Raw genomic sequence first — 11,747 nt, forward strand, 5'->3', positions numbered from 1 at the left:
CCTTGCTTCACTGAAGCTTGTGGTGAGGCAGTTGTCCAGAAACAACTTGCCTTTGCCTCATGGAAAGCAAACCCAACTGAGGGTAATCTCATTTCCTTCCATAAAGCTCAGAACAAGTGTGTATCTACCGTCAAGAGAGCCAGAAAACATCTAGTCTTTCTCATCTCTAGTCTGAACTCTCAAACCTCTCTCCCTCCTCGCAATCCTGGTGCCATCTAATCAAATTTCTTTCTGGTGTATGTTCCCCCTCCATCCCCTCCCTTACCTCAAATGGCCGCACTGCTGATACCACACGTGAAAAGGCTGAATGCCGAAACTCAGTGTTTGCATCGAAATCTTACGTCCAAAACCCATCGCTTTCGGCACCCACATTATCCAGTTGCACCCAACTGTCCGTTGAGTCTGTGTCCTTTTCTTCTGACAAAGCGGAGAGCTTGGTGTTAAACCTCGACTGAGATTCTGCAACCGGTCCAGGGGGCATCAGCCCACGTGTCCTAAAAACCTGCTCCTCTGCTCTTGTGCGCCCTCTCTCTGTTCTATTCACCCTCTCATTTGCTCAAGGTCATCTGCCATCTGCTTGGAAATCAACAAACATCATTGCCCTGCATAAAAAAGTGCAAAAACAGATCCCTGCAACTACAGACCAATCAGCCTTCTCCCAATCATCAGCAAGGTTATGGAATCTATCATCGCTTCAGAGATTAAATCCTTCCTCTTCTCCAATGGCTTGATTTCCGATTATCAATGTGGTTTCAGACCAGGTCACTCTACCCTGGATATTCTGCTTCTGCTCTCCCAACAATGGATGGAGGTCCTCAATGTCGGACATGAAATCAGAGCCATATCCCTAGACATTTCACGTGATTTTGACAGTCTGGCACCCTGTCCTGCTCACTAAACTCTCTCTTCCTATGGTATCCAAGGCCATCTCCACTCGTGGCTCGCAGACTTCCTCTCGTGTGGCCCGAAATGGAGTTCTTTCATCCCCCCCTTCCTGTCCAGGCTGGAGTTCTTCAAGGCAGCGTTCTGGGCCCTCTTCTTTTTCTGGTTTTCATCAATGATCTCTCTGACTCTGAAAAATCCTCTTTAAATCCTCTTTATCTCTTTGATGACTCCACCCTCTGCCGTACCATCAGTCATCCCTCAGTCTGGCAAGCAGCAGCTTCTTCGCTCACTGCAGATCTGGATAAAATCACAAACTGGTCCAACACGTGGAACATGTCTTTCAATCCGGACAAATCTCACACTCTCACTATGTCTCTCGGAAAGGACCGTTTGGACCCCCCCCCCCCATCCACTTTCTCAACAATCCTCTGAATGAAGTCCTTTCTTTCAAGCTTCTGGGTCTCACTATCTGCCATGATCTTTCCTGGGAAAGCCACATTTCCAACTTGGCCTCAAAAGACAGTTGCCGACTGGGAATCCTCCATCGTGCAAAGTCCTTCCTCAGCCCACCTGAGCTCCTGACCACATACAAAGCTTTCCTCTGCAACCTGATGGAGTACTGCTCTCCCCTCTGGGCTGGTGCTCCTGCCTCTCACCTTTCTCGGCTTCATGCCATGGAAACCAAGGCATTTCGGATCATTGGCATCTCCCATGATGAGACCGACTCTTTGGGCCTCTCACTCTCTCACCGCAAGCAGGCCGGTGGTCTTTCTGCCTTCTACCATCTCCTCTCCAGTTTCGCCCCCCCCGGCTTTGTCTCCGATTTGTCCCCCCCCCCCCCACATTTCCGCTGGGCGCTCAAGGTCCGCCAACAACCCCCTTCTTGTAAAACTACCAAAATCACGAATTACTGCTCACCTTCACTCTTTCATTCCTCCTTTTCCTGCCTTTGGAATAAACTCCCTCACTCTGTTCAATCCCATTCTTCCCTCCAGGCCTTCAAACCAGCTGTTCACCACCACCTTTTATCTAATCGTCCCCCATCCAAATCCTTGATCTTTTCTACCTCCGTTAATCCACCACAAACCCACTGCTTTCCTCAAATCCCCTGCTTTCCTTCCTGAAAGTCCCTGTCGTGTCCATCTTTTATACCCCGTGCTTCCTACATCATCCCTCTCCCTTCCCAAGTTCTCCTTGTGTTTCTGTTCCCCACTGTTTTGTCCTTCCCACTCCTGCCCCTCTTGTCTCATGCCCCCCCCCCCATTGCTGTGTGTTGTGTGTTCGCTCTCATACGAGCCTCGACAAGGTATATATAAAAAAATATTTGAAAAATGAAAAAAAAAAAAACTTCAAAGAGCATTTCCAAGAATATGCTGCAGCACATTGCCCACTTGTCGGTGTTCCGAGAAGTGTATTCGCTGCCCTCTTTGTGTACACTTTGTGTTTCCAGGTGTCAACAATACCCCTGGATGGAGGGATGCGCGTGGATGGAAGAGGTGATGGATTACTCTTCGTGAACGCCTTTGCAGCAGGCCATACATTCAGCGAGGAGCATAAGAGCACGGAACTCTAATTCCACGGTGTGGTATGGGCCTGGCGGTCATCATTCAAGAGATGGTGCTTCTGCATCAGTTAATGCAACGGCTTCGTCAAAACTGTCGGCGCCAGGGTATTTTGGAAAGTGTACGCGCACATCGAACACCAGCCCCTTGATATCTGCAGCTATGAACCCAGGACCACATTGATGTCAAAGTATTTTGTGGAGGGCAAGGTGAGGATAACATGGATGGTTCAGTCTCATTCTTGGTTTTTGATCAATTACAAAATGAGACTTTTAATTTATTAATTAGCCACAATATTGGTTCATATAATTGTTCCGTGCCAACTCTCAACTATTTAAGTTGTTTTACATGTAGTTTTCTCACGGCGTGGGGGTGAATTGTTGTGATAATCTTGTGGAAAGATTCCAAATTCTTGAAATATTGGCAAAGGAAGCAGAGTGATAAACCAAATGATTTATAAATGAAAAACAATGAATTTACCATTTGCCTTTAAACACAGTATACTATCCCCAAGGAGCTGGCCACTCGATGGAGTGGTTAAAGACTTGTTTCTTTCTGAACTGGCTGGTGTGGGTTTGATTTCCATGGCTGCTCGCTCTCAGCAACCCACACAGCTAGCAATCCTGCCGACTATGCCAAACACCCGCCGTCATGAGGCATTCAAGCCGAACGGGTCAAAACAGGCTTGTACGAAGATCCTGTGATTCTTTCCTGACCAATGTAGACTGAAAGCTCTTTCTTGTATTCCTTATTCATATTCTACTGTCTTCAAAATAGTAAAATACCTTCCAGTTCAAGATATCTCACACCCTACCCTACTGGTCCTTTCAGTTTTTGAAGTGTGTTTGTGTAGATTCAGGCAAATGGTATTGGTCTTTTGTGATTATACGTTTTAGATCCTCACCCCGAGTATCCGTGCAGGATTATTTGCGAGGAATCCGCTGTGTTTTATGGGACTCCGTTAACGCGTTCAGCCTTACGCACAGCACCGATCACTCATCGAGGGTGCACGGTCAGGATGCCATGTGTATGTTCTCAGCACCGTCATCACACAACCAAGCGACGTGTTGCTTTCATTCATTATTTTGAATAAAAATGAATGCAAACAATAATGTGCTTTGCAGGATGACCCTGATTTTAATGTCTCCTTTCTGGAAAGAGTGAGATGGCTTCGTTGGTATCATCAGTAAAGAGAGATTGTTTATGGAAGAATTTAAGCCTTTTGGCAAAAATAATATCCATTTATTTTTATTTGCAAACTCACTGTGGTGCCATTTGAAGGGAAGAAATGGGTAAAGTCTGTTTTTGCCCATCGAGAAGCCAATAGCAAATGAACCATGAAGTTGGACGAAAACCAAAGCAAACTTTAATGCATCACCCACATGGGGATTTATGAAGGAGTGTTTGCCTGTATGACCCCCCCCCCTCCCTTCCCCAATTAATGGAATTTGGCAGTTAATCTCAGGATCTGCAATTCTATATCAGTTGCTTTCCAAATCCTCATGGAGAAATATTTTCTGGAACTGGCCCAGACCACACCAATATGGCTATTATTAAGGCACTTTGCATCTCTCAGAATGCAAAAAGCTGCTTTCAGTGTCTAATTTTCGAAACACTTATCGGTGGTATTTCCTTCCCAGGAGCCATTGCATTCAACGCATTACAATACTACCACTGCCTATACTTTTACAAACCAGACTCGGTGGCATAATGGTTAGAGTGGGTGAGTGGGTGGTCGGTGGTTAAAAACCCCATTCCAAAGGCTTTAAATCATTTCTGCTTCCTTGACTCTCAGCATTTAAATGATGGAGCACATACATACAAGCAACGCTGGAAAGGCAAGGGCAAACCACCCAGTATAACCCTTGTGAAGAAACTGCTTTGGCAGCATCAATGCTCTCTAAAGTAGTCTGGTACATATATTTATATTCAAATCAAAACTTTTACATTTGGATTTCACTTAACTGGTGGTGGTGGTATGGCAGCTCAGCTGCCAAGGTAGCTTTCATTTCTTGAAGCACAACTGTGTCGCTGATGCAGTGCCTCTCTACAACCAGTACACACACTGGAAGTGGTACTCATTTCACTGACCTTGGAAGGATGACAGGCTGAGTCAACCCCCTGGTGTATTAATTCAAGAGGCCCTGGTGTATTAATTCAAGAGGCACAGTGACCCTCTCCCAGTACATTAATTCAAGGGGCACAGTGCCCCTCTAGCAGTACACACACTGGTACTCATTTCGCCGACCTCGGAAGGATGACAGGCTGAGTCAATCCCCTGGTGTATTAATTCAGCAGCCGACGGGGCTTGAACTCAGGACCCTAGGATCCGGATCCCAAGCAAGGATCCCAAGCCACCACCCTAACCACTGAGCCAACACCAGGCTACCCACTTAACTCAAAAAAAAGGATTGAAGATCGTTAGTTTTTTTCTTTTCTTTTGTAAACATTGACGAGGCTCATATGAGAGCAAACACACAACTCATAACAAGGGGGGCAGGAGAGGGAAGGACAAAACAGTGGGGAAGAGACATTAGGAGATCTGTGGGAGGGAGATGGATGGGGCAGGGAACACAGGGTATACATGATGGACATTCCAGGGATTTTCAGGAAGGAAAGCAGGGAATTTGAAGGTGGGTTTGGGGTGGATTAATGGGGTAGAAAAGATGTGATTTTGGATGGGGGAAGATAAGAGGTGGTATATGGGGGATTTTTTAAAGCTATATGGAACAGCTGTTTTGAAGGCCTGGAAAGAAGAATGGGATTGAAGAGTGTTAGTAGAGTTCCCACAATAGGGTCCCGTAACCGTTTTTCTGGGACCAAGGTTTGAAGGTTGATTTAAGTCAATTTGAAGTTTCCGATTAAAATGAGCTGGGGTGAACCTCGTGAAAATGTTGGTTCACTTGTCCAGACGCGAAAATTCAAAATGGCCGCCACACGGCTTCCAGTATATTAAAAAATTGCATATCTTTGGTTCTCCATGTCCGATTTTTATGATTTTTGGGTCTAAACATATGTTTTAAGGTCAAATATTTCATTTATCAGCATAATATCTTGTTAAGTGTAAGAATTAGAAATTTAAAAAATGCTTTTTAATCATTTTTGCAGAAAAATCCTAGACGGCCGCAAGCTGACTGCAATGAAGAAGACCAGGAAGACACCCTGAATGGTTAAGATGCATAGGTTTTCAGGAAACTGAAATGTTACTATGTTTTAACACACTTTTCATTTATTACAGATATCCTTGAATGAGTCATAGCCATGTCGTCCAAGGGAAAAGGTAAAAAAAAAAGATGTGAGGAGAGTGAAGAAAGCCACAAGTGCATCCTCTGTGGTGAGCATTGCGATGAAAACAAATCCAATACTACCCCTGAATCATGGGACAATCTGAAGACTTTAGCACAGCAATGGCATCATCTAGATAGGTTTGGAACAGTATACGACACCATGAATTTGGATGCTGGACCACAAAACATGTTCTTTCATAAAATTTGCAAGATTACATTTTCTAGTAAACGTCATATACAGCTGGCAATAAAGAGACGAGACAAAAGTTTGGCAGCTGAGGAGATACTCCAAGAACAAAGTAGCTGTTCTGTGGAACGACCCCAGAGACTATCTCGAGCAGCAAGTGGGGTGATACATGACAAAAACTGTTGCGTATGGTGCATGAAGCCGGAAGATGAAAAACACCCCACCAGGGACAGATGGCATATTATGCAAACGATGGATGCCTGGGATGCATTCAAGGCACATACAGTGTACCTCCAAGACATCAGGATGCGTGATCGCATCTTAACGATTATTATAGATGCAATACCAGATCCCTTTGCAGAAGAAATCCGCTATCACCGGTCCTGCTGGAAGAAGTATGTGTCGCCATCAAAAAGCAATGAAGATGGTCAGCTCCATGTACAAGATATTCGTCTTTCTGAAGTACGAGAGATGTTCTTCAAACATGTACGCTTGGTTGTGTTCGAAGAGCATGAGTTGCGAACTCTATAGAGCCTGTTGTCTGATTATAAGGCCTTATTGAGAAACTTTGGTTTTGGCCCCAGTGGCAAGAAGTCAAGCAACATCAAGGAAATGCTTCAGAAAGAATTTGGTGAAAACATTGGCTTTCATGACCGCCATCGAAAAAATGAAAGTACACTAGTATATGATACATCTGCTGGTGGCAGCTACCCTGAAGCAGCCATTTATTCATTGGGTATCAGTGATGATCAGCTGCTCAACAATGTTGCTCTTGCTAGTATTCCTGAAATGGCATGGCCACCAAGTGTCGAGGAATTGGAGACACCACAGGCCCCAAATGACATGCTTTTGAAGTTTCTGACATGGTTGAAAACCCCACAGAAGCAGAACTTTGAAGAAAGCAGCAGAGATCCTGTGGTTCATGCATTTGCCTCGCTGCTTTTGTCATACATCACAGGAAAAAGCTCTGCATTTCAAACACAGCTGTCAGTGACACTGCATGGACTGACCCAAAGTCGAGAGATTCTGGACATCCTCAAAAAGTTCTCCCTCGGAATCAGCTATAAATCTGTTCTTCAACTCTATGATTCATGGGCAAAGCATGACCTTGAAAAAAAAATGCATGTCCAGTAGAGCTTGCAGAGAATATTCCTGGAATTGGCATTCTTGACAATGACGACTTCTGTGAAGACACACTGACAGGCGCTGATACGTCACACCGCACCAATGTTATGTTTGTGCAACCTCAGAACCTGGAAGTAACTCTACCAGATGCAGAAAGAGACATGCGACCACTGCCCACAAGTTCACAAGACCTGAAACGTTTGTGCCTGGAGCAACATGTTTTTCAGCCCGATAAAACAGTGAAACGTGGACAACCAGCTCCTCGTCCAGAGATTGATATTAGTTGTCAGAACACAGATGTACAGAGACAGAGGCGTGTCATCCATGCTTTGGTGCGTCGTGCACATGACCAAGCAAACATGCCTGCTGATGAACAAATAACTGGTGCATTTGGTGGGTTTCAGGTTACTGTGCAGCAACATGTGAAAAAGAGCAAACCATACTATTTCTTAACATTTCCTCAGCCTCCACACAAATCTGTAGTCCACGAAGTGATGTGCAGGATGGTTGCTGCAGCTGAGAAAAAAAAAACAATGCCCTTTCTTTTGCTAGTTGGTGATCAACCAGTTTATGCACTTATGGTGCAACTGAGTAATGAAAATCCTGAAGCCTTCAAAGACATTGTGCCATTTTTTGGGCCTTTCCACACACAGTGCTCATTCATGTCTGCCATTTATAAACGGTTTGATGGTTCTGGCTTGTCTGACATATGGTTGCTGCACAGGCCATTGCTGAAGGTTCAGTAGAGAAGGCACTACGTGGGAAACACTACAAACGTAACATCAGATGTCTTCGGTTGATGTATGAAGCTCTGAGTCAACGGATGATCAGAGAAGGCATGCAGGATGGGGTGTCCCTGTCTGAAAATACAAAGGAGAAGATTGCCATACTTCAGGAATCCTCCACAACTCCAGAGCAAAAGCAGGAAGTCTACTCAGAGTTGGAATCTCACCCAGATATTGTGTCCTTCGTGGAACAAGTGTTCCAGAGCGCCGAGTCATCTAACAGTTCCATGGTTAAGTATTGGTTGAGTTTCATGTCCATGGTAGAAGTTCTGATGCTGAATATCCATGCAGTGAAAACAAGGAACTGGGATGAATTCAAGGCTTCATTGCGAATGATGATGCCATGGCTCCATGTCTACGACAATGACCGGTATTCCACCGGCTTGTGGAATTCTGGCTTGAAGTAAGTAGTCTTCCTGAGGAAAAGGCCAGATACCTACGAGATGGATTGTTTGCACAATCAATGACTGGCAGGCCATATTCATGTTTGCCTCCAGACCTCTGGATTGAAATGACAATGAACAAAGGTTCCAAGATGAAGGCTGGATGGCTGAAAATTCTGCATAATGAGAAGATGCTGTTAACTACTACGAGGAACGTGAACTCAGTCAACAGAGTAAGGGCAGCTCTTCACACATTGGCACAGATGAAGACCTCTGCTCTGAAGCATATTGAGAATACCCCCAGTCGTCTGAAGATTGACGAACAGGTTGTCCAAGACCTAGACAGTTGCCTCACTGAGTTTGACTGTGACCCATTTGACTTGGATAAACCACAACTGAGAGCTCTGGTACCCGGTGTTGTCGCCTCAGGTGACCTGGTACGTGATTTTGAAAGTGTTCACGAAGATGGTGAAACAAGAGTGACTCAATTCTTCAGAGAACGAATGTTTTCACAGAACACACCATTTGATGCTACTATACACAGATGTTCAAGATACACTTTCAGCAAACCTCCTGTAACTTGGGGTTCAGTCTCAGGCAAAGTGACAAAGACAGATGCTATGGAAAACAGAGCAATGGCATCGTTAATTTGGCTGGCAGAATCTGGTGAAGAGAAGTTTATTCTCGCACAGGTGATGGAATTTCGCGTGACAGATGAGTGTTTACCCATATTTAACATCAACGGTACCATGAAGAAAGTGCAAAAATCAAAGTTAGTTGAGAAATGAAACATGCAGCCTGTCGAACCTTTTCCAGATCAGTACATTGCCCTAGTCGATATGGGTTTCCTGTGGAGATTAGCGACCCCAACTGCAGAAGATCGTGAGAAAGCTGATGGGTCTGCCCTCACTTGGGGAGATTATGCTGAAAAGCTTTTTTCCGTTATTCGCAGAAGGCATCCAAATGCAAGCCAGATTGTTTTTGTAAATGATGCCGATGGTGTGGAAAACTCCATCAAAGACAGTGAGCATGAGTGTCGTAAATCCACGAGAGCATATAGAGATGGGTCCAGAAATGTGTACATGAAAACATCAGATAGTTTTCCTGCCACAAAGAACTTCCAGGTGCTGTTCAGCAATCAGGGAAACAAACAAAGGCTGCAAAAGTTTCTAAAGGATGAGTTCACCAAGCTTGTAAAGAATCATAGGGAAATTGATTTTGTGTCCTCCATCAGGCAAAATTGTTGGAACATCTCCTCCGGAGAAAGGATGGAACAATTTGAATGTTGTCACATTGAGGCGGACACAATGCAGTTATTCATCTATTCACAAATCCGAAAAGCAGGAAAAATGGAGACAGTCGTGATTGATGCCGAGGACACAGATGTAGTGATTCTTTCTGCATATGTTGCACATCAACTGGAGGGCACCCTTGCTATCAAACGGAAAGACAAAATCATCAGCTGCAGAGACCTTTGCTCTGATGATGTAGCTGAAATATTAATCCCATTACATATCCATAGTGGACCTGATACAACATCTGGCTTCTATGGACATGGGAAAAACACAGTTTATGAAAAAGGAACAGGAACTGAGGAGGCACGCAATCTTTTGAAACGTGTTGGTAAAACACTTCCAGTGACACAAGAGGTACTTCAGCAAATGGCCACATTCACTATTAGACACATCTATAATGACACAATCAGTGAAACGTTAGGTGAAGCCAGAGCATGGAAGTGCGGTCAGATGAAGAACAAGTCCACGTCCCACATCCCACCAGATCCAGATTCTCACAATCTGCATGTGACGCGAGTTAACTACCAAGTTTACATTCAACTAAACTATGACAAGCCGGATGCACCCCCAAATCCCACCAACCATGGATGGACAATGAAAGACGGTAGATGTGTGTCAGTGAGGTATACCCATGATGCACTCCCAAGAAGTTTACATGACTTGGTTGAACAAGAACAGACATTGTTGCACTATGATGAGGCTGAAAGTAATGATGAAGTTTGTGACTCTGGAGCCAGCGACTCAGCTAGTGACTGAAGGATTACATGTATGTGTTTCAATGGAGATTTCATTTAATTTAATTTTCAACTGTAAAAACATTGCCACAGTCAAAATATAAGAGATGTTAATATTATTTTATTATGACTGTCTTAGATAAAAGACAGTTTGGACAGTACATCAAACTTTGGTCAATGCAAGTTACAGAATACTTACCGGAAAGCATCAATTGCCGGGAATTCAGATAATTCATGTTTTATTTCATTTTTCCATTGAAACACTGTTGCTCTACAGACAAAATGAAGGAATGTTGATATTCTTTCATCGTATTACAGTTCTAGATAAAGTGCAGGAGGGACATACAAAAGAATGGTATAACCAACCTGAACAGTATAAAAGTTGAGAAATTGATATTATGTACACATCATGTTCTGAAAATAAAGACAATGATTGCGTCCTTCTCTTCTTGTCTCAATTTGTTGTGCACTCGCACATATAAACAAACATTAACTTGCATGAAAAGATTCACTGCCAATAATATTATGAGAAGAAAATTGATTTTTAATTATTTTCCAGATGTTACTCGACGACAATCTTGGATTTGGCCCCGGAAAAGTTATATTTCATATTTTGTGACGTAACCCTTAAATATAACAATCTGGAATGGTAATATATGACATCCTTGACCTTCAAAACATATATTTGACCCAAAAATCATAAAAATCGGACATGTAGAACCAAAGATATGCAATTTTGATATACTGGAAGTAGCATGGTGGCCATTTTGAATTTTCGCATCTGGCCAAATTAGCCCACATTTTCACGAGGTTCACCGCAGCTCACTTTAATCAGCACCCTCAAATTGACTAAAATCAACCTTCAAACCTTGGTCCCGGAAAAACGGTCACGGGACCCGATTGTGGGAACTCTACTATGTGGAAGTTTATTCCAAAGGCAGGAATAAGAGGAATGAAAGAGTGAAGGTGAGCAGTGATTCGTGATTTCGGTAGCCTTACCAGAAGGGGGTTGCTGGCGGACCTTGAGCACCCTACCGAAATATGGGGGGGACATATCACAGACAGAGCAAAGGGGAGGGGAGTGAGGCCAGAGAGGAGACAGTAGAAGAGAGAAAGACCACCGACCTGCCTGCGGTAAGAAAGTGAGAGACTCAACGACTCAGCCTCATCGCGGGAGATGCCAATGATCCGAAATGCCTTGGTTTTCAGTATGTGAAGTCGAGCTAGGTGTGATATGGGAGCACCAACCCAGAGGGGAGAGCAGTACTCCATCACACTGTGGATGAAAGGATGAAACCTCAAGGATGGTTTGTGGTTTGGATTGTTTGCCTTGGTTGTAAGAGTGGTTGTTTGAATTTTTGTCCTACTAAAAGAGTTGTGCCAAAGTGGAGTACAAGTTGAAGGAATTCTTCAGAGCTCTGTTTGTGCATTTATCTCTCTTTGGTTGTAATCTCCTTGAATGGGTGTTAAAAGGGGGAATGTCCAAGCATCCAAAGGAATCCCC

General features: G+C 44.0%; 1 protein-coding gene across 4 annotated transcripts in view; it reads left to right on the forward strand.

Annotated features, from left to right (window-relative positions):
• Positions 1-3,559, forward strand: part of TMEM108 (transmembrane protein 108) — an 83,973-nt gene extending 80,414 nt beyond the window's left edge. For all 4 annotated transcript variants that reach the window (XM_085877963.1, XM_085877964.1, XM_085877962.1 and 1 more), the window contains one exon: positions 2,336-3,559. In XM_085877963.1, the coding sequence (XP_085734089.1) occupies positions 2,336-2,458 (123 nt within the window). In that variant the 3' untranslated portion in view covers positions 2,459-3,559. The remainder of the gene's footprint in view (positions 1-2,335) is intronic.
• The last annotated feature ends 8,188 nt before the right edge of the window (positions 3,560-11,747 follow it).

The sequence above is a fragment of the Eptatretus burgeri genome, chromosome 4, assembly GCF_056783735.1.
Source record: "Eptatretus burgeri isolate ZD-2024b chromosome 4, Ebu_testis_v1, whole genome shotgun sequence".
Lineage (NCBI taxonomy): Eukaryota > Metazoa > Chordata > Myxini > Myxiniformes > Myxinidae > Eptatretus > Eptatretus burgeri.